Source organism: Patagioenas fasciata, chromosome 4 (assembly GCF_037038585.1).
Source record: "Patagioenas fasciata isolate bPatFas1 chromosome 4, bPatFas1.hap1, whole genome shotgun sequence".
NCBI lineage: Eukaryota > Metazoa > Chordata > Aves > Columbiformes > Columbidae > Patagioenas > Patagioenas fasciata.
The window spans coordinates 56,588,273-56,611,479 of NC_092523.1; the positions used below are offsets into that span (position 1 = coordinate 56,588,273).

The following is a 23,207-nucleotide window of genomic DNA, read 5'->3' on the forward strand; positions in this document are numbered from 1 at the left end:
TGTGCTGGGTGAAGCTTTTTTTTTAGGTATTCCTTATATTTGCTGGTTTTTTTTCTCCAGCTGTTATATGAGGAGTTGAGCTATTTTGTGAATTATCTTTTCCCATTATTTTTTTTTTTTTTTGTAATTGTGGTCTTGCCTATCAACAATTGCTGCTTGTAGCAGGAACAAAGGAAAATAGCTTCTGGTAGGGCTGTTGGACCAGGGCACTTAATGCATGTGGAGTGAGCAGGAAAGATGCCCACAACTGCTAATGCCCCCTAGCAGAATCTGTTCTGTTTCATCTGTTTTCAGTAGAAGGTATCATAGTGTTTCATGGAGGTGATTTTGTCTGATCTGATGAAACACCTGTGCATGTTGTCTTTGGCTTCCTGGGGCACGCTGCACCCGCAGGCAGACAACAATATACTGACAAGTCAGTGTAGAGCTCAGTCTTCACCTCAACCGGTACAAATACTGGTTTTGTGAAACATCTGTTACTTGTTCCTTCAGATGACTTTTTCCTGTTGGTTTCTAAGGACATATTTGTGAAAATACTACAGCATTCTGCATGTCTTGCCATCCCAATGATTGTAAATACTTCTTGTAGTGAAGGTTAAAGGCCGTAGAGATAAATGCTGGATTATCAGAATTGACATTTTTCCTGCAAAGGGATATCTTTATTACTGTTTAGATTAGGGGTCTGGCAAATATTTAGAAGCAGAGTTTGGTGAAACTGATGTGGAAAATGGTGCTTACGTGGCTTAAACAGCCAGATAGGTTATATAGGTTGTTTACTGTGGTGAGAGGGGCACTGTTATGCATTAATTAGGGAATATTGGTAAGTAGGCATTAAGTCCCATTAACAGTGACAGAGACCTTGTACCTAAGACAATTCCTAGGATGCTTCTCTAAAACCTTGCCCCTGGATAGCCATTCCAAAATAATTAAGGGCTGTCTGCTAACGAAGGAGGAAACAGGAGGAGCTGTAATACTTGAAAATGGAAAAGAGCTCCTGGAGGAAAGGGGTGGTTTAGCCATCCCATGTGGCAGCAGGGCAAAGAGGGAGGAAAAATAAGTAGCTGTGTCTTCACTCCACTGCAGCCTCAGAAATGTATTGAGTGTTGCAGTGCCACATCAGGCATTGTTTTCGGTAACCAGTGTTAACAAATACGCACAGCTAAAATTCCCCATCTGCCTTCTTCAGGTAGTGAAGTTGCAATCAAGGTCTTCAGTGCCTGTCACAGAGGTAACCTGACATCTGGCTGCCTGGGGCAAGTGCAGCTCTGACCAGGGCTCGCTGTGCCCGCTGTGGCTTTGCAGCGTGCCAGGGAGTGCTGTGGGATCTTTTCTCTGTCCTGCTGCTCAGGGAAAGGGCACAGAGCAGGAAATGGGGTGTGCGTCCTGCAGATTGAGGCTACTCTGCTGTCCATGTATCCTTTGGCTTTAGCTAAGTAGTCTAGGTGGTAAGTTCATCTGCCTCATGCCTGTGATTTCATAGCTTTTTACTGACAGGTTCAAACTGGCCCTTTTAGTCTTCAATTTCTCCTGCAGCACAGCAGAATTAGTACATATACATTAGTACAAAAATCTGCATGGTATCAAAAAGCTGACAGATGAAAAAAAGCTAGAGCCATTACTGAATACCTTGGTTAATGAAGGGGATCTGTGATGTTGGCTTTTGGGATAATCCTTCCTCAGTCTCGCTTTGGAAGTCAGCTGCCCAGGCGCAACACTGCAAATTGATTTATGCTTCAGTCCAAAAAGGAGAAGGGTTAGTCTTTCGAAAGCATGTTAGCAGTTTTGATCCTATGTTATTTTTTTTTTTCCTTTAGGGTACCATCTTTCTGCCTGGCAACAGAGTAATTGAGCATCCCTGCAATGAAGAAAGTCCAGGAAAGTTCCTTTTTGAAGTTGTTCCAGGTAGGATATTATACTCCACAAAATAAGCCTTTGCAGCTTTGTTCTCAGTGACAAATGGCCGCGTCTGTTCTGCCAGAACAGAAGCTGACGGTGATTAATGATTCAATTTAAGGAAAAAAAAAATTGGTTAATTTGTTAATACTCTGATTCATAATTTTTTGTTTGCGTCCAGGCAGTGCAGGAAAAGGACTTTTTTTTATTTGTCAATGTAAAATATCATTGTTCCACAGGAAGGGGCCGCACCACTGAGTGGCATAGTGACAGTGCAAGTGTATTTCATAATTATTTTAGATTATATTGGATGTTATGGAGTAGTGTGACCGGTGGTAATAAAGTAATCTATAATTTAGCATCAACAGCTTATCAGTATAGCACATGGACTTGTTGGTATCATGACCATAAGAATTCTCCCTGGTTGCTGTGGGTGGTTAAACAGCTTGTAATGACAGCAAGCGTTGCTGCTTTGAAACCCTAAACTTGTTTTTAGTGGTGTGTTTTGTTTTTTTTTTTTTTCTCCTGGGTTAGATTTGTCTAAAGAACATGACGTTGTCAACTGAGTGGTATTCCTGACTGTGTATATTGCCTCAGTCATTTGCTAGACTTCTCAGCATCCAGTTAGCCCATTAGGTTTATTGAATATATTCTGTTAATCCCCATATTACTTTCCAATTTACTTTTGCATTATGACCGTTTAAAAGAGTAAATGTAAGATAATGTTTATTGAAACTCATCTCCATGTTCTTGATCTTAAACCATAATCAGTCTCAAGGCAAAAATGTAGGAGTCTTGAGGGATGCACAGAGATTTTGATATGTTGTAGAAGTGTAAGAAATATGAAGGAGACTTCAAAGCAAAGGAGGCCAATCACTCAGCAGGTAAGGATGAACACAGCAAGGTGGAATTTGCAGACACAGCTCAGCACAGGGATGCTTTATTTTTCCTTCTATACGTAGCATGGAATTTGATTATGAAAGCTATGTGCAATAAGAGGTTAGTATGCAAAGAAAGCAAGCATGGTATCTGTTTGTGAGGTTCACTTAACATTTACCTCAGCTTGACTCAGCCACAGTTTAAAAAGTTTCTTACTGAGGTCTATATCTTTCATCTGTTCAAAATTGGAAGAAACCGATTCTTAACATTGCAAGCCTGGGGTTTACTAAAATCTTGTTTCGACTGAAAATTAATAGAGTTTTAAATTAGAAAAAATGCTTGCTTTTTTTAAATTTTCTTTTTCCACACCAGAGCACACAGAATACTTTCTGACCTAAAATTTCTAGGCAAAGCTGGTATTTATTCTGGATGTTGTAGATGGGAAAGAGAGAAGCCAGCTCCTGCAGTTGTAGCTGTTATTGCAGCAGGGTCTGTGTGCTGTGGAGGGGATGTGCTGAGCAGACAGGAGTAGACTGGCACTGATTTTGGTGATGATGCTTCCTCTCCTGATAAACATGACCCTGGAAGAAGCATCTTTAGTTCCTGCCGCAGGTTAAACTGTGGTCTGTGTGAATTTGGAGTGGAGAATAATTATCTATGGCCTGAGATGTGTGTGATGCAGGCAGAAAAACCTCCCTGTGCAGCCGTGCGGGCAGCTCTGTGGCACCACGGATCCCTGCCTGGGGGGAACCTGCCACCACTGAGCTGCAGAAAGGTTCCTCAGATACAGCTTGTGATTCTTCATAATGGGAAGGAATCTGGCTGATAACAGAGCGGTAGGAAATGGTAATGGAATAAGGCTCGAACAGTGGAATGTTTGTTTTGAAGACAGGTCCTTTTGTCCATGTTGAAGCACCTTCCTCAGAGATCACTCATTTTCTATGTATGATGCTGTCCCAAAGGCCACTGGTACCTGAGGGAGCTGTACAGCACATTTGGATTTCAGACTGTACTTGATGTGCTGCCGAGTTTCAATGCTTATACCACAGTACCTGGCTGTTGCCTGAACTGTAGAGAGACTCCAGCAAATGCTATGTTTCACCCAGTTTTTAAGTTACCTGTATGCTGTTAAGTCATAACCACCATTTGTTTTGTTTCTGCTCCCAGAATGCGATCTACTCTAGGTGACCCTGCTTTAGTAGGTGGGTTGGACTAGATGATCTCCAGAGGTCCCTTCCAACCCCAACCACTTTGTGATTCTGTGATAATTTGGCTGTTTATTGCTGGTTTTCAAGGTGTCAGCTCCCCTCACTTGATTTCCTTCCAGCCTGAGCCCTTCTGTGCCCAACCTCAGCATCCTTCTTGCCCAAGTTAAACCTGGGGCTGCATAGCTGACAATGGGAGTACTGGCTGCTGCACTGATAGGCAATGCTCTCACGATTTTCTCAAAATATTTCTTACTATCTTTCTATGCAGTCAAATCAAAAAGTAATTTGCAGGGATTTCCTACTAGAGCAATTTTCCTGATGAGATACTATGCTAAGAATTCATGACAAAAGTTTTTGGGAGTTCAGATGGGACATTTTATGCTGTGGCACTTGTCTCTGGGGGATCAAACTAAAACTGAGACTCAGACTGATTGTGGAGGCATCGCAGTGCCTGTAGAAGTATGGTCAGCTGTATTTTAAGCAAAGATGAAGTGAGCTTTGCCATTGTTGTGTTACTGCTGCTTTTCAAGGCGAGTATTGTCAGCCTTCTGTAATGGAGCTGATGGTCATTTGTTTCCCCTTAGTGACCCAATATAAAACTCAGTTTTATAGTCTGACAGCTACAAAACTGAGCTCATTGGTTGTAATAGAGAAAAATACCTTGTAGCCAAAGTTCTGTGTCGCCTTTGTTAGCTTTCACGTGAGAAAAGAGCTACAGAGGAACAGAATCTATTTGCAGGTTTGTTTGTGTGGTTTTGTTTTTTTTTTTTTTTAACTTTGTCAGCCTAAGTGAACATTGTGTTAAATGTATGGCGCTGAAGCTCACGCTGCTTTTGGCATTTTGCTTTCTCCATAGTAAAAATCGAAGTAATTTCAGCTATGGTCCCAAAGGCAATGGTGACAAGTTCTCTTTTTGTCTGTCACGTCTGTGGGCGGCCTGGAAACTTGTGTGTGTGTTTGTTTATTGGTAATACATGCAAATTATTTTGGGAATGTATGTGGGAGTTGGTTTTTACTGTGAAACTAATTCTCTGTACACACTCATCTCTGAAGATGAATGAAAGAAATGTGCGTGGAGACAAGCATCTTGCAGTTTTCAAACTGTAATTAAAATACAGATGCATTTAATTTGCATTTTCAAAACATTCTGTTCATTCCTTAAGTCATTACATTGTTTAGTGATATTTTTTTTCCCCTTCTATGCTGATGAGGTTACTTCAGAGGAGTAAAACTGTCTCCTGTATAGCGCGAGGCCCACACTGCATTCCTCTGCTGGAGTTTCCTATACCAGAGTCAGGGTGATCACAAGGCAATTAGTTACATTTCTGGTTATTAACAGCCTCTCTGGCACCTGGAGGAATGTTTCATATCACTTTTGGTGATGGTTCCTGAATAGCAATTAAATAGCGAATGACTGGATGGGACTAAAATGATAAGTGCCTCTTTTTTTTTTTTTTTTTGTTAAATTTGACAGGGAGGAAGAGGTATTTTGTAAGAACCTAAGTCCATCCTGACTCATAAGTCATAAGAAACCAGAAGAGAGTTTAAATAAATAACTTCTTAAGGGGAAGTTTGCACACATAGGGAAGCTGTGTGATTTGGTTTATCCAAAATGATTCTGCTTTATTTGCTGGTGGTTATTAGTTGTGTTTAGAACTTAAAGCCTCATTCTGTGTATTTGCTTCCTTCAAAAGGAGACTTGAGGGTTTTAACTCTATTACGTAGCTGTAGTGGGGGAAGGCATTTGTGTTTGCACAGAAGTGAACCAAGTGACCTGGTGAACTAGATGCTGCCTGTTGGTAGGTGGGTGCAGAGTGTCACTGTGACTTCCATGAAGACACGTGAAAGCACCGGTGTTTGCATGTGCAGTGGTTCACAGGTGAGGGGTCTCGATTACTTAGTGGGTCGGGGTTGCTGCACCCCGTTTGTTCCAGGAGGAGTTGAATGCAGAGAAGTTGGAACCTGAGTCCTGAGTCTCATCCATTGTTTTTCACGCAAGGCTTGAGCCTGAGCGTCTCTTTTAGAGTCCCCTGGACTTTCCAAGGATTGATGCCTGAAGGCATTTTGAGCAAGGGCAGTATGGAAAGCCTTACTATAAGAGCCTGTGGCATTCCTGAGGATGTTGAGATGCTTGCAGGAGCTCCCAGGACTTGAATCCTGGTCTCCTTGTGCACTTGGGAAGCACCACCTTCTCAAAATAATCTGGGACTGGGTAACTGCCAAGTAGAGATGATGGCTATTTAATAGGCAGAGGAATGTGCTTTATGATGGGACTGTGGTCCTGGAAATGAAACTGCTCATTCTGCTACATCCCAGTTGCTGTTATCTAAGATCCTTGTGCTGTGGCTAATGTCCTGCTCTGTGAGAGTGATAGATCATTTTGTAGCTTGGCCTCAAGTTTAAGAAGCCAGATCACCACTTCATTGGTATTTCACCATTTGAATGTTATCATATCATGTCTTTTTTTGTCCCTGACCTGTATTGTGTTCACATTTCACAAAGAAACAGCACTGAAGATGAGCTTACTTGTAGGGCCATGTTTGCTAGCGTGCGATCTGTTTGCTGCCGTGTTCTAAGGCATGAATTTCCCTACAGATACAAATACCCCAGTGATATCTCTGAGTTGTTCAGTGCAGGAGTGTTAATATTTTATTAGAACTGTTTAAACTGAAACATAAAATTCCAAATGTTGGTTTTGTATATTCCTCGTGGAATGTTTTGCTTTTAAACTTGACATACTTGTGCTGTATCATTTACCACTGCCGAGGTATCATAATCCAGCATTTGTGTTTATGCGAATGAATTGGTACTTCGGCATTACTGAGTTACCAAAGTCTGTTCACCCTTCAAAACTATTCTCAGTACAGCCCCAGTTAGGTGTCTCCAATTCAAAGCACGGTATCATTCTAAGGGGTTATTCAGGCTGTTAGGAAATAGCTGTAATATTTAAGATAAGTTATTTGTAGTCTTTGCTGTGGCTTTTTTGTGCACTTGTGTGTCTGCTGGTTTCTGGGGTGGCTGGTTCCTGGTCCATCTTCCTTCTCATCAGGGAACATGGGACCTTTCTTGATGTGCGGGTGGTGAAGACTGCCAAAAGCAGGAGTTACCTTCAGCCCTGCACGCTCTCATTTGCTTAGGGTCAGTTTGTCAGGCCTGAGAGCTGTAGTCAAGAGAACAAGCCCAAACACAGTGCTGAGTAAAATCACACCACTTTGATTCTGGTTTAGATGAGCTCTCTCTGTGCACAGTTTTTCTGTACATACTTCTTTCAGAGAGCAGTTAGTTTCTCGGTGATGTTAAGCAGCAGAAGTGTTGGTTCCCTTTTATGGTATGAATTGAAAACAGGCCAAGGGGATTGCTGCAATGAGACAACTCACTATTGCTTTTTCACGTAGAAAGTGGTACTGGATATAAATAAAAATATGACATATTTAAAATACTGAAGGTACCTACCCAAATGCCTCAGCTGGACAGTGTGTGAAAGAAAAGCAGTTTCCCTGGACTGCTGTGTACTTGGTTCTGACACTCGGGCCGTCTGTTCCTCTGTGATACTGTTCAAACATTTGGCTGCTTTTGCATCACAGCTTCTCTCCTAAGAATTATTTTCAGGTAACTTAGGAGCCTGCAGTAAGTTTTACAAATTGATGTAAGGGAAGTGCTACCAAATGCTGTTGTGGAGAGTGCCCTACAGAGTATTCTTATATTATTTTGGAGAACTTGAGTGGCTGCTGTTCACAGCATGTTTCAATTTCTTTTTTTCTGGCATGAAATTCTTACACTGTGCTTTTCAGAACAGTGGGCAGCATTTCATCGGGTTGCTAGACTGACTTTATGGACTTGTGAAGCCTTTGAATACAGAGCAATTCCCAAAAGCCTGTGGCTTTATTAGAGAATCTCTGTGAGGGAGTGAAATATTAATTCCCAGAACTTTGAAAATATTAACATGATTTTTTCATCAGCCATGTAAAAAAAGGTGTCCATGGGCCTTTTTCTTTATTCCTTTATGTCTGTAATTGCATACCATATGGCAAATGAAGTTTCCTGCAGACTAACTCTTCTGGTAGGGAACATGAAGTAGGTTTGAGTTTCGGGCTTTTTTTCCTTTTCTTTTCTTTTTTTTTTTTTTTTAAGCTTCCTTTTACAGAAGAGGTTGGATAATAAAACTGTTGCTTCTAGTGCTGCAATAGGCTTTCACTCCTCAAAGCTTAATGCATTTTTTAGTTCCAAAGGATGATGATGTTGAATTGCTGCAGGACAGATCTTGCATTCTTTTTAATACCTTCATCACTCTTAAAGGTGAGGCTGCACCTCAAATCCGGTGTGCAGTTTTGGGCCCCTCAGTACAAGAAAGACTTTGAGGTACTGGAGTAAGTTCAGAGAAGGGCAACAAAGCTGGTGAGGGGCCTGGAGCACAAGTGTCACGAGGAGCAGTTGAGGGAACTGAGGTTGTTCAGCCTGGAGAAAAGGAAGCTGAAGGGAGACCTTATTGCTGTCTACAACTACCTGAAAGGAGGTTGTAGCATGGAGGGTGTTGGTCTCTTCTCCCAAGTAATAAGTGATAGGATGAGGGGAAATGGCCTCATGTTGTGCCAGGGGAATTTCACATTGGATATTAGGAAAAACTTCACGGAAAGGGTTGTGAAGCCCTGGAACAGGCTGCCCAGTGAAATGCTCGAGTCACCGTCGCTGGAGGTGTTCAAAAGACATGTACTTGTGGCACTTATGGACATGGTTTAGTGGTGGACTTGGCTGTGTTAGGTTAACAGTTAAACTTCGTGGTCTTAGAGGTCTTTTCCAACCTAAATCATTGTATTATTCAGATCACCCTAGATTGCTTAGGCCTGTGTACTCATGACTGAGTCAGGAGCAATCTGTTTTGTGTGTGTGTGTATGTGTCACCCTGGTTTTACTGTCAGTAAAGGTGAGGTTTAAGATAAATAACTGCCAGTGTGTTGTAATGTTATTGAAAACTCTCCAGTTCCCTGTTGATACACAGTGCTTAGCAGATGAAGCCGTTCGAGACTTTAGCTGTGAGTTATTAAACATCTGCAATGGGAAGGCCACAGTAGGTGATAATTCGTGCCACGTACTGATGGGCAGAATTTTTAATTAAGGGTCCATGAAGGCCTTGAAAATATGGATTTGATAAGTTGACTTGCATTTTTTCCTTAAGGGACACAAGTAACGCAAAACAGGAATTACAGATAAGTGGTTTTGTTTGCCTAAACAAGCAATTTTGTTTGTAGTGCTCCTATGTACTTTAGCAGGTTGGATACCAGATAATTACTGTAGCCTCTATTTCAATATTATTGTCTTCTGTTATTAATACTTTGCAGTCCAAGAAGGCATATGACAGCAGGACTTGTGTGGGATGGGGAGGGTTTGACTCTACAGCAAGACACCAAACAGAGCAGATGATTAACTGACATGTTTGAGCATGACTGGTATAATTTGATGTGATGTCTCAGGATGGAGATGTTTTAGAAGGTTTTGAACCCTGTTGTTTTGAATTAGAAGTGTTTGTTTTCCATAAGGATGTAGCCTTGTGAGAAATAAAGAGCAAGAGTTCGCTGCTTAATCTTCTCAAGGGAAATGCCCACATCCAAGGTGAGGATATTCTCATATGTATTGCAAGTAGCTTTCCTGAATGCTTAGCAGAGTGGTTGGAACACAATGCACTAAGCAAATTCCTTTCTCTTGACTTTAGGAAAGAGTTGTTTGTGGTTTCAGAGATTTCCCATCCTGCTGCAAAAAAGCCTTTCCGCAGTGCGCAGACTTGAGCACTGATGTACTCTCTCTGCCTTTGCTGTTGTGCAGATGCTCTTTATTCCCTTCACCATCAGCATGGCTAGAACAGAATTGATTCCCTTTTCTGCATGATATAAACCCAAAGACAAAGCGTTAAACCAGTCAGCTGCTTTGACTTGTTCCCTGTGCTGAATTCTGATCTCCTCCTGGTGTGACCTCGGTGGATTTAATTGGTGCTGCCACGAAGATGAATGTGTGCCCCTGCCCACGCTGACAGCCAGCAGTGCCTCTTCATTAGCTGTCAGGAGCATGGGACCTCAAGGGCATTGCTGATACTGCTGGCTTGAACTAATTATGCCTCTGATATCTTCTGGAGGGAGCAGGCAGGCTGTTTAATCAAACAGGCACCAGCCTTTCTGTGTGTAGATATCTCTGTGTAACGGCATCTTGTGCTAAAGCAGCTTTGAGCGTTGCTCATTTCCTAGTGAAGATCCCCTGAACACATTGCTGTGCCTATTAACAGGGTGATTTCTCAAATATGTATTTGTTAGGGAGCCACTTGTTTGCATGTGGACGTATTAGCACGTTCTGTCTTGTTCTTGTCCTTCAAAGGAAGTTGTAACAAATCTGGGGTTTTTTTAAGCAACCCCTGGAACTGCATGGAGTCAGTGAGCCAGAGAAATGAAGCCGGCTGAAGCTTTACTGCTTGTTTCTCACAAGGTTAATGGTGAGGGCTCAGTGGGAATGAACACTTTCCATCCCGAGCAGCAGTTCTTGTCATGTGCAAATATTTGATATGCCCATAATAGGGTTGCCTACTTCATTGTGTTTAGGAAAGCAAAACCCAAACCATCCGCAGTCTTATATCCCTGGGAAATGAGATGGTGGGCCATGCCTCCAAGCTGTTTTGCTGGCACCATAAAATCTGCTAATTTCAAACTCTGATCCCTTCAGGTCAATGCATGTAACATCCCTTTGTTGTCACAGCTGCTGAACAGCACAGGGGGATGGCACTGAGTTCCAGATACCTGCAACTTTTTGTTCCAGTTCCAGCAGTGACTCCTTCCATAACATTGGACCAAGTAGTATCTCTCCATGCCCGTGTGTCTGTGCACATTTAATGGAGCTGATTCCTGCATCCTTGTCAAAATACAAGCCTTGCAAATTGATGATGTTAAGGAAATATAAGTCTGAACTAGTGATAGCCAGCAATAAGTTTTTATAACCTTTATACCGGGGGTCCGGGGAAGACCAGGATTGTGACACATAGTTGTGGAGTGATATGAGTAGTTACACCTCTGGTTCTTCATGCAAAAGATACCGTTGTGATATCACATCTGTTTAAAGACCAAGACTGGTGGAACTCAGTCTTAGGGCTACTGAAGGACTACCAGAAAAGGTCCTGTTTGTCCTGCAAGGGGAGATGGGGCCCCTTTTCCAAGAAGATGTGATCCATTTTCTGGTAGAACTCCAGCACTTGTATGTAGCATAGAACAGCCTGCAATAGCTGATTTAAAACAGTATTTATTTAAATATAGTAATATTCATTCATATTTTTTAGTCGGACAAAGCGTAATCTGATAAAAACTATAGCAGTTTAGGCCATCTGCTTTTGAAACCACAGGAGTTAAATGTGTTTGCAAGAACAATTTAAAGAAAAAAATTAAAAAGAGTCCTTTCTAAATATATTCTCTGAAATTTGCAGTATGCACAGAAAGGACAAGTTATCCTCACTCACCTGGCTTGGGTGTGCAACTTTGAAGTTAGTGAAACATGAGCCTTCACAAATTTGCATATACAAACCCTTCTGTCTTGAATCCCTTCTGTCTTTGTGAACGAGTACAGATTATAGGTTAAAAGTGTTTATATGTATAATAGAAGAATTAGTAATATTGTGTGCTTCTTGAATCCTATTTCCTAGTTACGGTCTATTTTGAAGATAGATGAAGCACTTCTGAAAACTCCTCAACACACTTGCAGCTTCCATTTGCTTTCCTGTAAAGTAATTCCACTTAACTTTTCAATCATATGTTCTCAGTGGCATTAATTTAATGTAGCAGAAGACTGCACAGACTTAGTAAAAAATACTGAATGAGGGCGGTTTCTTTGCTATTACTCAACTTCAGCTTTACATACCTTGTTTAGAAGTAATTTTTCACTTGTTTCTTTTCATTTAGAAGCAGACTGTTTTTACTGGCCCTGCTTAACTTGTGATGCATGTGATCTGATATGTGTCTGCTTCATAGATTAAGTTAGCAATATTGTACATTTGGAGGAGCTTCTCTGTGTGACCTACTGCTGTCACTCTGCAGGTCATCTGCTGCATATGAGAGTCTGGAACATAATGGGGATGGTGTCTTTAAAAACTTACATGGCATAAATGTGACCTTAGAGGTCAAGTTTGTGGTGAATGTTTGCCACTGTCAGTGTGTGTACACCGGATTTGCTTTTAAAGAGGATGTAACTCATGTTGTCATGAAAATTACTTTTTGGGGACATGGTTTATTCCCACCCTATTTAAATGCCACCAGTTGTAATCACAGCTGTGACGAGTTTTGCCAGTTTTTTCTTCACCTCAGCACTGTAGCTAGCATCTGAGCTTGACTGGCAATACTGAATTTGGCAGATGGCTCAGGTGGTACCAGACAGGCAGAGGTGGTTTCCATGAAACCCAGTGGCCCATGGAAAGTGAGAAAGGTAACTGGAATGAGAGCTTGTTGCTCTGACAATTTCTGAAAGTGACTTGTTGACCAAGTAGGGAAAAAAAAAAAGCAATATTGTCATTTTCTGTTGTTCTGTTTAGGCGTGTGGAATTTCTTGAACTTCAGTAGTGCAGGCTCTGTGGGGCTGAATATAAATGATGACCCAGCTCTATGTCTTGAATGAGTTTGAAACTTCAGTAGGTCTTTCAGCACTGTCTGTGTTATGTCCATTAACTACGTGCTACAGACCATTTTGTTTGCCAATACGGAGTCATGTGTGTTGATGCTTCTGGAATATTCTGGGATATTATACAAGCCTTGTGTCTCAAAAAAGCCCCAAATGCCTTTTATCTTTCTGGCTACAGTGGCAGTCTGAATGACATATTTGACAGCTACTAGCTTCATTCTTTTTTGTAGCTTCATTTATGTCCCTCTAGTGGTGACATCAAAAAGTCTAGTGAAGTAATAGATGTACTTCTGTGTTAGATATCCTGTTCAGGGCTTCAGTTTCTAACTCATTTCATGACAGCAGTATCCTTGACATATCATGAAGCACAGCTCAAAACTTAGATCACCAAACAAATTCTGTGAAGTGGGAAGACAGTACTGGGAAAAACAGAAAGTGGTGGTAAATCGGGCATTTTGAGAAAATATTTTTGTAAAGATATATATTTTTGTTACTTTGAGGAACTCTGATGGTGATTACTTTGCCGTCTACGTCTGACCACAGAATTGAGGATCCATCAGCTTAAGTGAACAGGCAGAGTTTTACACCTGTTACGATGGTAATGTTTTCATTGCATTTTCCCTGTGTGCACTTTCTGTATTTCGGCTGTTGAAGGACGATCTGTACTTGATTACACCACTATTTTCATTACTTAGTGTAGGAAGTAGTGAGACCAAAATGCTTCGGAGGGATACTCCAAAGTATAGACATTCAAGATGTGGTTATCTTGTGGGGTGTACTGCTAGTCTTCTGCAGTAATAATAATAATAATAGTGACATTTCTGTGCTTGATGCTGTGTTCAGCAAGAAATTGTGCAGATGCAAAAAGTAAACCAAGAAAATGCATATACCCCCTCTGGTGGTATCCCACTTCAAACAGCAGGAAGGGGAGACCATAGGTGGCTTGCCTGAAGCTGTACATGAAGCTGGTGATAGGGTCTGAAGGCAGATCTCAGCTCCTTGGGCCACCAAGAGCTCGTGTCCCTGATGTAGGAGGCAAAAGTACTCAGGCAGTGAGCTTGGGAAACCCCCTCATCTCTGAAAGCAGTGGGAAATGCAGACTCCTTTTGGATTAAAGGATGGTTTAGTCAAACATCCTCAAAATCCAGTACTTCCTACTGCCTAGGTCACCCAAATAGGAACTGAATTATTTTCCTAAAGTCTACAGATCTTAAGGCAAATGTGCTTTGTGTTTTCTCATGTGCCTGGGTGTTCCTGCCTGATCTAATCATCTGCCCCATGGCTGTGGCAGTGAGAAGCTCACAAATCCTTTTGTCTTCATCTAGTCTTTCTGTAGGTTCTTCTGTCTTCCCCATTTCCCATTACTGGTGCTAGGGGAACACTGATCCAAATTGAAAATAACGCATCATCTTTCAGCCTTGTATTAGAGGACTGATATAAATCTTTTTAAGCCCATGGTGAGTGTGAGGCCCTTGCCTGTCCTTTTTTCTTCAGCACAGGTGTCAAATTTAAGGCTGAAAAGCAGAATTTCTACATTGTATGTGCCAGTTTCACAGTTACGTACTAGTACATCACATTGATTTGTTATTCAGTGTGGTGAAAGCCAGGTTAGCCTGACCCCTCTGACAGGAAAGGCAGAGCTTTCTGTGGGATGTGGATGTCTTTCTACAGGATAACTTGTATCATCTCTCCTTGTGGAGTCGTAGCTTGTACTGCTACATCTGGACATAGAAATCTCTGCTAATTAAATTGTATGTCTTTTATAAAGCTAATGGGTGTAGCTGCTTGTGAAATCTTTATCCTCTGTGCTGTATTTCAGATTCCTGCTATATTCATAGCTCCAGTGAATGGTTAGCTTTTATTTTCTGGAAGAAGTAACAAGGAGGAACATGTTGATGTACTTTTGTGAAGATAGCTTAAAACTACAAGCATGAGGTTGACTCAGATCTTAACGAAGCTAGTCTACAATGTAGGTGATGATTAATGAAGGGATAACGTCAAGGAGCAGAGTTTGATGGTGTTATGGTCACTTCTGCTGCAGACCAAACAGTCTCTCCTGTGGGAGGAGAAGGGCTGCTGCTTGGGGTTGAAACAAGTTGTACCTGGCAGGCGACGTTAGGGCTGCATGGTGTGTCCAGGGGCAGCTTGCCCTTTCCTCTGTGCGCCGCCAAGGCTGGCGGCAGGATCTGCTCTGCAAAGGGCTTCTTTCAGGGGTGACACGGAAAATGTGACAGCCTTGTCAGCCAGTCTGCTGCATGCCTGTGTGGAGGAGGGAGAAGGAAAACACCCGGGGAAGGGTGATCTTTGCAGCTTGCCAAGTGCAGCGATGGCGTCTGGGGGGGGAAGACACCATCTGCTACCATTTGGCAGCACTCGGCAGCCAGAGCACAGAGCGAGTTATTGTCCTTGACCTTGGCTGGAGGAGCTGGCAGCGTGCCTGCCTGGCTGCTGTCTCCAAAAAGAGATAGGATGGGGAGGGTTGTGGTGGTATAACATCAACTGCGTCGATGCCTTGGGTGCTGCAGTGGTGAGAGGAACAGGGGTGCCTCGGACACCACAAAAGCAAGTGGGTCCTGCTCGCCTGTGGGACCAGCAAGGGGCTCCCAAACCATGGTGGAATAATGTGTCTATCAAGAACAGAAACACCGTTTAAGCTCTTAGTAATGTTAGAGGGTAATAACAGGAGGTTTACACAGGCTGATGAGAGAATGAGCTGTCTCAGAGAAGACCTTGCTGAACTTGGATAAACATCCCCAAACAAGATTAGTTACACTAGGGCCTGGTTTCCTTCAGAAGAACAGGGTGCGTACTGCCTTGTGCCTCCCAGTTTGTGTTGTGGATTGCTGTCACCTTTAAGGGTGGACTGTGTTTTCTAGGGATGGAGAAGAACAGAGTGTGGGCTTAAGGAAAAACCTCTGATAAACTGCCTAAACCAGGTGTGTCAAACTCATTTTCACCAGGGGCCACATCTACCTTGTGGTTACCTTCAAAGGGCCGATTGTAATTTTATAAATACATTTATACAGTACTAAAATTGTGAAAATTAGTTTGACACACCTTGCCTAAACTGTCACGTACATCTTTGCTCAAAGAACAAAATATTAGCACCCCAGCTATGGGAATGAAATGGCACAGAGGTGGGAGAGCAGACCTTTAGCAGCAGGCAATCCAAACAGTAAAGCAAGGTATGAGAAGAAACAATGATGGTTGGAGATAAGGAGAATGAACAATAGAATTAAATAGTGGGGTACCAAAAAGGTATATAAAGGGAGTGTTCATACTGGGTCAACATGAAGTAATTTGGGCCTTGATATTTTACCAATGGAGGGTCAAGTTAAGCTAAAGCACAAAAATTATTATAATAAAAAACTTGTTCATGCAAGGCATGTGTGCCTATGTGTGCTGTCTTTGCATTTGCAGTCTTGCAGAGGAACAGTTCGGTAATGGTGAAGGAAAATTCAGGCAGGGAGAGCAGCCTGCAGGCTGTTACGGGCCCATGACGGATAAAAACACTTTTACCTTCCATCTGTTCCATTTCGGACAATGCCAATAGAAGGGTCATAGCTTTGACAGTGATGGATATTTGAAACCATTGCCATTTTTAGCTGTTCCAATTTTTTTCCTGATTTGTGTATTGGCTGTCTGTTTCTCTGTTTGGGATATATTGACAGATATGCTGCAGGTGGTGATTGGCTGCAAGTGTTGGATAAAGTGATGCTCTCCTTGCTGTCTCTCCCTCTTCCACTGATGCACTTTGTACAGAAATGATGGGGAACATGCATAATTAGGGGATATTTTTTGGCATATTCCAGATAACTCCGATTTTGTTTTTCTGGAACTAGAGGGCATAATTTTCTTAGAGTTGATGTTTATTAAGCACATGAGTGTAGCTTGAAAATAATAACCTAGCTGTTCAAGTGTAGTGCAATATGAGAAATATTGCCAATACTTACCAAATACAGTATTTTCCATGATTATCAAAATGTAACGATCTCATTTTTTGTACATCTGTGCTGCCTTGTGATATAAAAAAAAAAAACATTGAAGTATGTCTTACGTAATTGTACTTTAAATTAAAAAAAATATATTGCAAATATGTAAAATGGTGTACAACGTAAGATTATAGAACTCAGTAGTTCTTCCTGGAAAGTGGCAAGAGATCAGCAGCACAGGCATGTAGGAGAACCTGAGGTGCTACTTCAGAAAATTGTCATTGTGGCGGGAGCTGGGCCCATGGACAAGCGTGTCTTCCTTCCAGAGGTGTGTGTGATTTTGCCACCAACAGTTGTTTACTGTGGTTCCATATTATTAAGCCTTGTATATTTTTGTGATACCCAACCAGCCTTTATCCTTGTAATACGTACTTTATACTTGTAATTTCTCTGTCGACTTCAAATGCATTTTGGGATTGTCATTTAAAATCCTTGTCAAAAGCGAGTTAGACTTCAGTGCACTAAAACCCATTTAAAGAATTGCCAAAGGTTTTTTACATGTCAATCCTTTTAAAGGAACATGGATTTGCAGAGAATTGGGCTCTTGTAAAGAAGGTGCTGTAATAGGTGTACGTATGTATGTCTGTTTGTTGTTTACAGGTTTGTCCATGTGTGTAGAAAATAAAAACGTGAAAAGTGATTTTCCACTTAAAAGTACTTTTGATCTCTTGGGACTCTTACGTACCTCAGTAATAAAACTACAGCTCAGATACATTTGGTAGAGAGCATTGACACCAGGGCTGGGATAACTGGGGTTTGTGTTCTCAGAGTAACACTAAGTATTGGTGGATCTGCGGTTGTTATTTTAATGCACCAACTCTTCTAATTCCTCTTCTAACATCATCAGCTACATATCAACACATTATTTAAAGTAAATAGAGAATAGTCCCCTGAAAATGCCCTGAAGATTCAGTCTGCTCATAAAGTGGGCTTGCTCCAACAAAGGCTGGGGAGAGATTTAATAAGGCTTTTATTTCATAGTAATTCAATGATGTGTGACTATTGACTCAACAGATCAAATCGCTGTGTGAAAAGATACAATCTGTCATGCAGAGGTGCACGTTAGTATTGCTGGTGCTTGGTGGTGTGCATGACATGTGTGACACCCCCTCAAACTGTGTTAGCCCTTGCTCGAGTCACTTGACTCCACTGAGTCCTTGCATCTGACAGGCAGTAGTGCCACATGTTTTTCCTAAGGTGTTTTGTGTTCTTGGTCTGTAAGTAAAATCCTTGATGGTTTTTGATTATTGTCTGTTTTCATGTCAATGTCATGTTTATTTTCTGAAGCAGGTAATCCACAGTCCAGAGCTGATTAAAATCTCTCCCAAAAGCTTTTGGACTATTTCAGCCTTGATATAGACTTGGAGGTCTGCTGGATGTAACCTGTTTTTGAAGAGAACAAGCAAAGATTAAATACTGCACTTAGCTCTTCATCTTGCCCTTTCCTCTTTCAGTGACATAACTTGCTACAAAGAAAAAATCAAGGTTTTGCACAGCCCTACTGCTCAGTAGAGTTCATGTTCCCTTTATCACTAATTTGAAAATTGCTTTTTGTGAATTGATGGCGAGATCTGTGCTATGTGGTGTCTGACAGTTCTTCTAGGAGTCTCTTTGTTGATTTATATACTGAAGTGGCTAATCTTGGCCAGCTCTCCAACAAAACAAGGTTTAAATCTAAGATGTATTTTTGAGCATGTGAGACACCAATGCCTGACTTCTGTCAGGCAATATTTTGATCTCCAGCATGACAGAGAACCCATCTTGATTTTTGTTGTGAAACCAGTCTATCTAGTAGTTAAAGCACTAGTAGTGCTTAAATTTAATCTAAACACTCAGAGACCAGCTTCTCCAAATGCATTTTATTCCTTCTGCTGAGGTGGGTGACAAAGTAGTATACAAAGACAGATGTAAAGAGCTTGTAAACAGGCTGAACTCTGCCCTGATACAGTGCCAGGCAATTAGCTGAGAACACCCACTTGTTTGCTGCTGCTTCCAGTTCACTTCAGATTTTGTACCCTGTGGCAGCAAGCACTGGTATAATAGCCAGGCCTTTGGCTGTTCCTGTACTCAGTGTCTTTTTACAGCTTTCTCTTTGTCCTGCTCAAGGAAAGAATTGCAGTCCCCTTTTCATCCCTGACGAGCCTCTGCTTCCCCTCTGCTGCTCTCCCTCCCTCAGAGCTGGCTGTGTTTCTGTCTCCGAGAGCTGGCAGCACCAGTCCTGCCCTTGCCACTCCACATCCCAGTTAACCTTTGCAAACCATCCTGCTCTTATTGACCAAACCTTTCATGCAACCTCACAAAAATCTTGCTCTTGAAAGTCTTGTGCTGGGGCCACATGGTCAGGACTGAAAAGGATGTTGTTGTCCCAGCTTTCATTGTCAAGGGTCAGATAGGGTGATGGCATGTAAAAAGTTTGATATCGTGTAAGAGTCCACTGGTTTTCTGGGAGACCTTGAAATCAAGGGAATTTTATGATCCATGCAACCAGGAGGTTAATAAAGTTAATGTTTCATTTTAATTGCCTGTGATGTCCTTTGCTGGGTAACACAAGCGGAGTGCTTGGCAGTGCTGCCTTCTGCAGCCTTCCATTGTGGTGGCCACCATGGTCACCGGGGGCTGGTTTTTAGGGCTGCCCCAGCCACATAAGGCTGGAAAGCTGCTCACCTTCAGCAAAGCCCTCTTAATGCTCACTCCTCCTGTCATCTCCCTGCTCATGTGCTGTCCAATGGCAGATGCTCTGAGCCCATGTTAATGATGCTCCCAGTGTTGGTGTAGACATGTGATAGAGCTAGTGGGGTGATGTGGCACACAGTCAGAATGGTGAGGAGGTAGGTACCTCACACACAGTCACAGACGTGTTTTCCTCCATATTCATCTCTGCAACTTCGCACTTTTGTGCACCTTATACTGGTTCTGGCATCCCATGGCAAGGAAGACTTACAGATGATGTTTTTTGTGGAGTACAGTTCTTTGCTCAGGGAAAAAAAAAAGAAAAATAAAGTTTTTGGAAAATGGGTGTGATGTCCTTAACGCATTTGGTTGGTTTGTCTGGAATATTCATCAGAGTGATGTTTTGAAGTAGAAGGTTGGATTAGGATGTATTTTTCATGGCAGTAGTTTTGAATGGACTGGATAATCAAAGTGGTTTGATCTGTTGAGATAACTTTGGGGGGTGGGGGAGGAAGGAAAAAGAACACAAAGCAAACAAACAAAATCCTGCTCTCTTTTTGTTTCTGTACTGCATAGTCAAATTTGTTTAATTCATTCAATGTCTCATGTGAGCAAAGAATATGATATTCTGTCAACAGATACACTTGGTTGCCTCACCTGTATTTACTGGTGTATATGGTTACAGTGCAGATTTGTTGTATTTAATCTGCCTCCTTCAATTCCAGAGAGTTGTCTTCAAAGTTGGAAATTTTGTGTTTAGACTCATTTATGGTGTCTAAGCAAACTGAAGTAATCCTGGATTTTCTTCATTGGGAGGAGGGAGTTTGGCCTCAGTCTAATTCATTTTAAACCCCAGCAAAGCAGTTACCTTCCTAACAAATTACACCAAGTCCTGTAGTTTTGTGTATGATAACTTGGAAGAATTGAGCCAGGCCTTGACTTTTAATCTGGGGAATTCAGTTTAAATCTGTCCAGCAGTTCCTCACGGCATGTTTCTCAGCAGAGACCAATTCTTGACTTTATTTTAGTCATTTTTTTCCTGTGTGACTATTTTATATTCAGAAGTTAAACATAAGCAATTATAATCTTTACAGGAAGCCACTAGGTAACCTCCAGAGAGATGCTAAATTTAGCAAGTTGAAATGATCCAGTTATGAAGCTTGCAGAACCAGCACAGGATGCTGACTACGATTTTGATATTGACTTCGTTGTTCTGCAGTCTGAGTTCACAGAATCACAGAATGTTAGGCATTGGAAGGGACCTCAAAAGATCATCTAGTCCAATCCCCCTGCTGGAGCAGGAACACCTAGATGAGGCTACACAGGAAGGTGTCCAGGCGGGTTTTGAATGTCTCGAGAGTAGAAGACTCCACAACCCCCCGGGCAGCCTGTTCCAGTGTTCTGTCACCCTTACTGTGAAGAAGTTTCTTCTCAAATTTAAGTGGAATCTCTTGTGTTCCAGTTTGAACCCATTACCCCTTGTCCTATCATTGGTTGTCACCAAGAGCCTGGCTCCATCCTCGTGACACTCACCTTTCATATATTTGTAAACATTAATGAGGTCACCTCTCAGTCTCCTCCAGGCTAAAGAGACCCAGCTCCCTCAGCCTTTCCTCATAAGGCAGATGCCCTTAATCATCTTCGTTGCCCTGCGTTGTACTCTCTCCAGCAGTTCCCTGTCCTTCTTGAACTGAGGGGCCCAGAACTGGACACAATATTCTAGATGTGGTCTCACCAGGGCAGAGTAGAGGGGAAGGAGAACCTCTCTGGACCTACTAACCACCTCCCTTCTAATACACCCCAGGATTCCATTGGCCTTCCTGGCCACAAGGGCACAGTGCTGGCTCATGGTCATCCTGCTGTCCACCAGGACCCCCAGGTCCCTTTCCCTTACACTGCTCTCTAATAGGTCATTCCCCAATTTATACTGGATCCTGGGGTTGTTCTTGCCCTGATGCAGGACTCTACACTTTACCTTGTTAAATTTCATGACGTTATTCCCTGCCCAACTCCACAGCCTGTCCAGGTCTTGCTGGATGGCGGCACAGCCTTCTGGCGTGTCAGCCACTCCTCCCAGCTTGGTGTCATCAGCAAACTTGCTGATAGTACACTCAGTTGCCTCATCCAAGTCATTGATGACTATATTGAATAATACCAGCCCCACTACTGACCCCTGAGGCACTCCACTAGATACAGGCCTCCAAGTAGCCTCTGTCCCATTGACAGAGCCCTCTCTGGCTTCTTTCCTTCAGCCAGTTCGCAGTCCACCTCACTACCTGATCATCCAGACCATGCTCCCTCAGTTTAGCTGTAAGGATGCTGTGGGAGACTGTGTCAAATGCTTTACTGAAGTCAAGGCAGACCACGTCAATCACTCTGCCATCATCCATCCATCTTGTTATGTCCTCATAAAAGTCAATGAGGTTGGTCAACCACAACTTCCCCTTGGTGAAGCCATGTTGACTGCCCCTAATGACCCTCTTATCCTTGATATGCCTTGAGATGGCACCAAGGATAAGTCGTTCCATCAGTTTCCCAGGGATGGAGGTAAGGCTGACTGGTCTATAGGTCTATAGTTACCTGGGTCCTCCTTCTTGCCCTTTTTGAAGACTGGAGTGACATTTGCTTTCCTCCACTCCTCGGGCACCTCTCCCATTTACCAAGACTTGGCAAAGATGATGGAGAGTGGTCCAGCAATGATCTCAGCCAGCTCCCCCAGCACCCGCGGGTGCATCCCATCCGGACCCATGGATTTTTGTATTTATAGAGTTGTCAGTAATGCCCAGCTGACAAAGGCAGAGAAAAAAAAAATAAATCTCTTTTGGTAGCCAAAATAAAACCATGATACTGTGTGCCTGAAAGAAAGAAGGGATTTGATTCTTTGTGTTACCAGCTTTTTAAGACTTTGTGTCTCAGCTCTTCCAGCAGTTTGCCTACAAATAATGGCATTACAAAGTCTCCATTGAGTATGAAGTAGCCTAAAGAGATGGAGGGTTTTTCAGGGGCTTCCTTAGACATTGTGTCAGGTTCTTGAGGGAAAACTGGCAAGAAAGTAAATAAAGGCAATGAATGCTTGATAGAATTTCCCACTGGTATAATCTCAAAGCTGACACGTTATGACAGGCAGCAGGTGAATGTATACTTGAGGCCAGATCATTTTGCATCTTTTGACAGTCATCAAAACAATTCTTCAATTTTTATGTGTATATATATATATATATTTATATGTATATAAATGATTTTGAAATTTAAGAAACCTCACTGCTTTGTGCAAGCAAAAAGTTTTCATATATGAATGTGATATTAAAGTTCTTGCAGGGGACTTCTTACTCTCTGCTCACTTGACTTATATGAAATGCTTTCCAGTTTCTTTCCTGGTAGGCAGTTGTACTCCAGAATGCTCTCTCTGCTATCTTTTAACTAAAAAAACTAGCTTAGTGATACCATGCTAATGACACTGTAGGCCTCTTGTCGTCCAGGGCTATGTGAGAACAAGAGAGCATCTGAGGTGGTGTAGGAGCTGCTGTTACCATTTTGTGTGATGAACAGCTAGGATTTTAAAAATAGCTCACTTCTGGCTACTTGACAGACTTTTCAAGATGTGTTGGCAGACAACAGATATAAAGACCAATTAATCCCTATGTATAATAAAAAAATCAAGGTATTCAGAAAAAGCCTACCTCTGGAAGGTGCCAGTAGTTCAGTCATATATCAGATTGAAGTAGTTAATGGAATATAAATACAAGAGTTAAAAAAGTACTAAGAAAAAACATATAGAATCAGGTGGTATTAAAGTGGATTCTTAAAAAAAATACATATAAATGTATTAAAGCCTTTAAATACATTCCTATTATTTTTCTGTATTTGTGCACTTGTATTTATATGCTGAACTAGCCTGTTGAGAGTGTGAACAGTAATCAAATGGATA

The 23,207-nt window shown here is 42.0% G+C and overlaps 1 protein-coding gene across 2 annotated transcripts in view; it reads left to right on the plus strand.

The window, feature by feature from the left end:
• The window catches only part of ARHGAP24 (Rho GTPase activating protein 24), a 204,797-nt gene that overhangs the window by 75,008 nt on the left and 106,582 nt on the right, over positions 1-23,207 (plus strand). For both annotated transcript variants that reach the window (XM_065837033.2, XM_065837037.2), the window contains one exon: positions 1,815-1,902. In XM_065837033.2, coding sequence (XP_065693105.2) covers positions 1,815-1,902 — 88 coding nt within the window. The remainder of the gene's footprint in view (positions 1-1,814; positions 1,903-23,207) is intronic.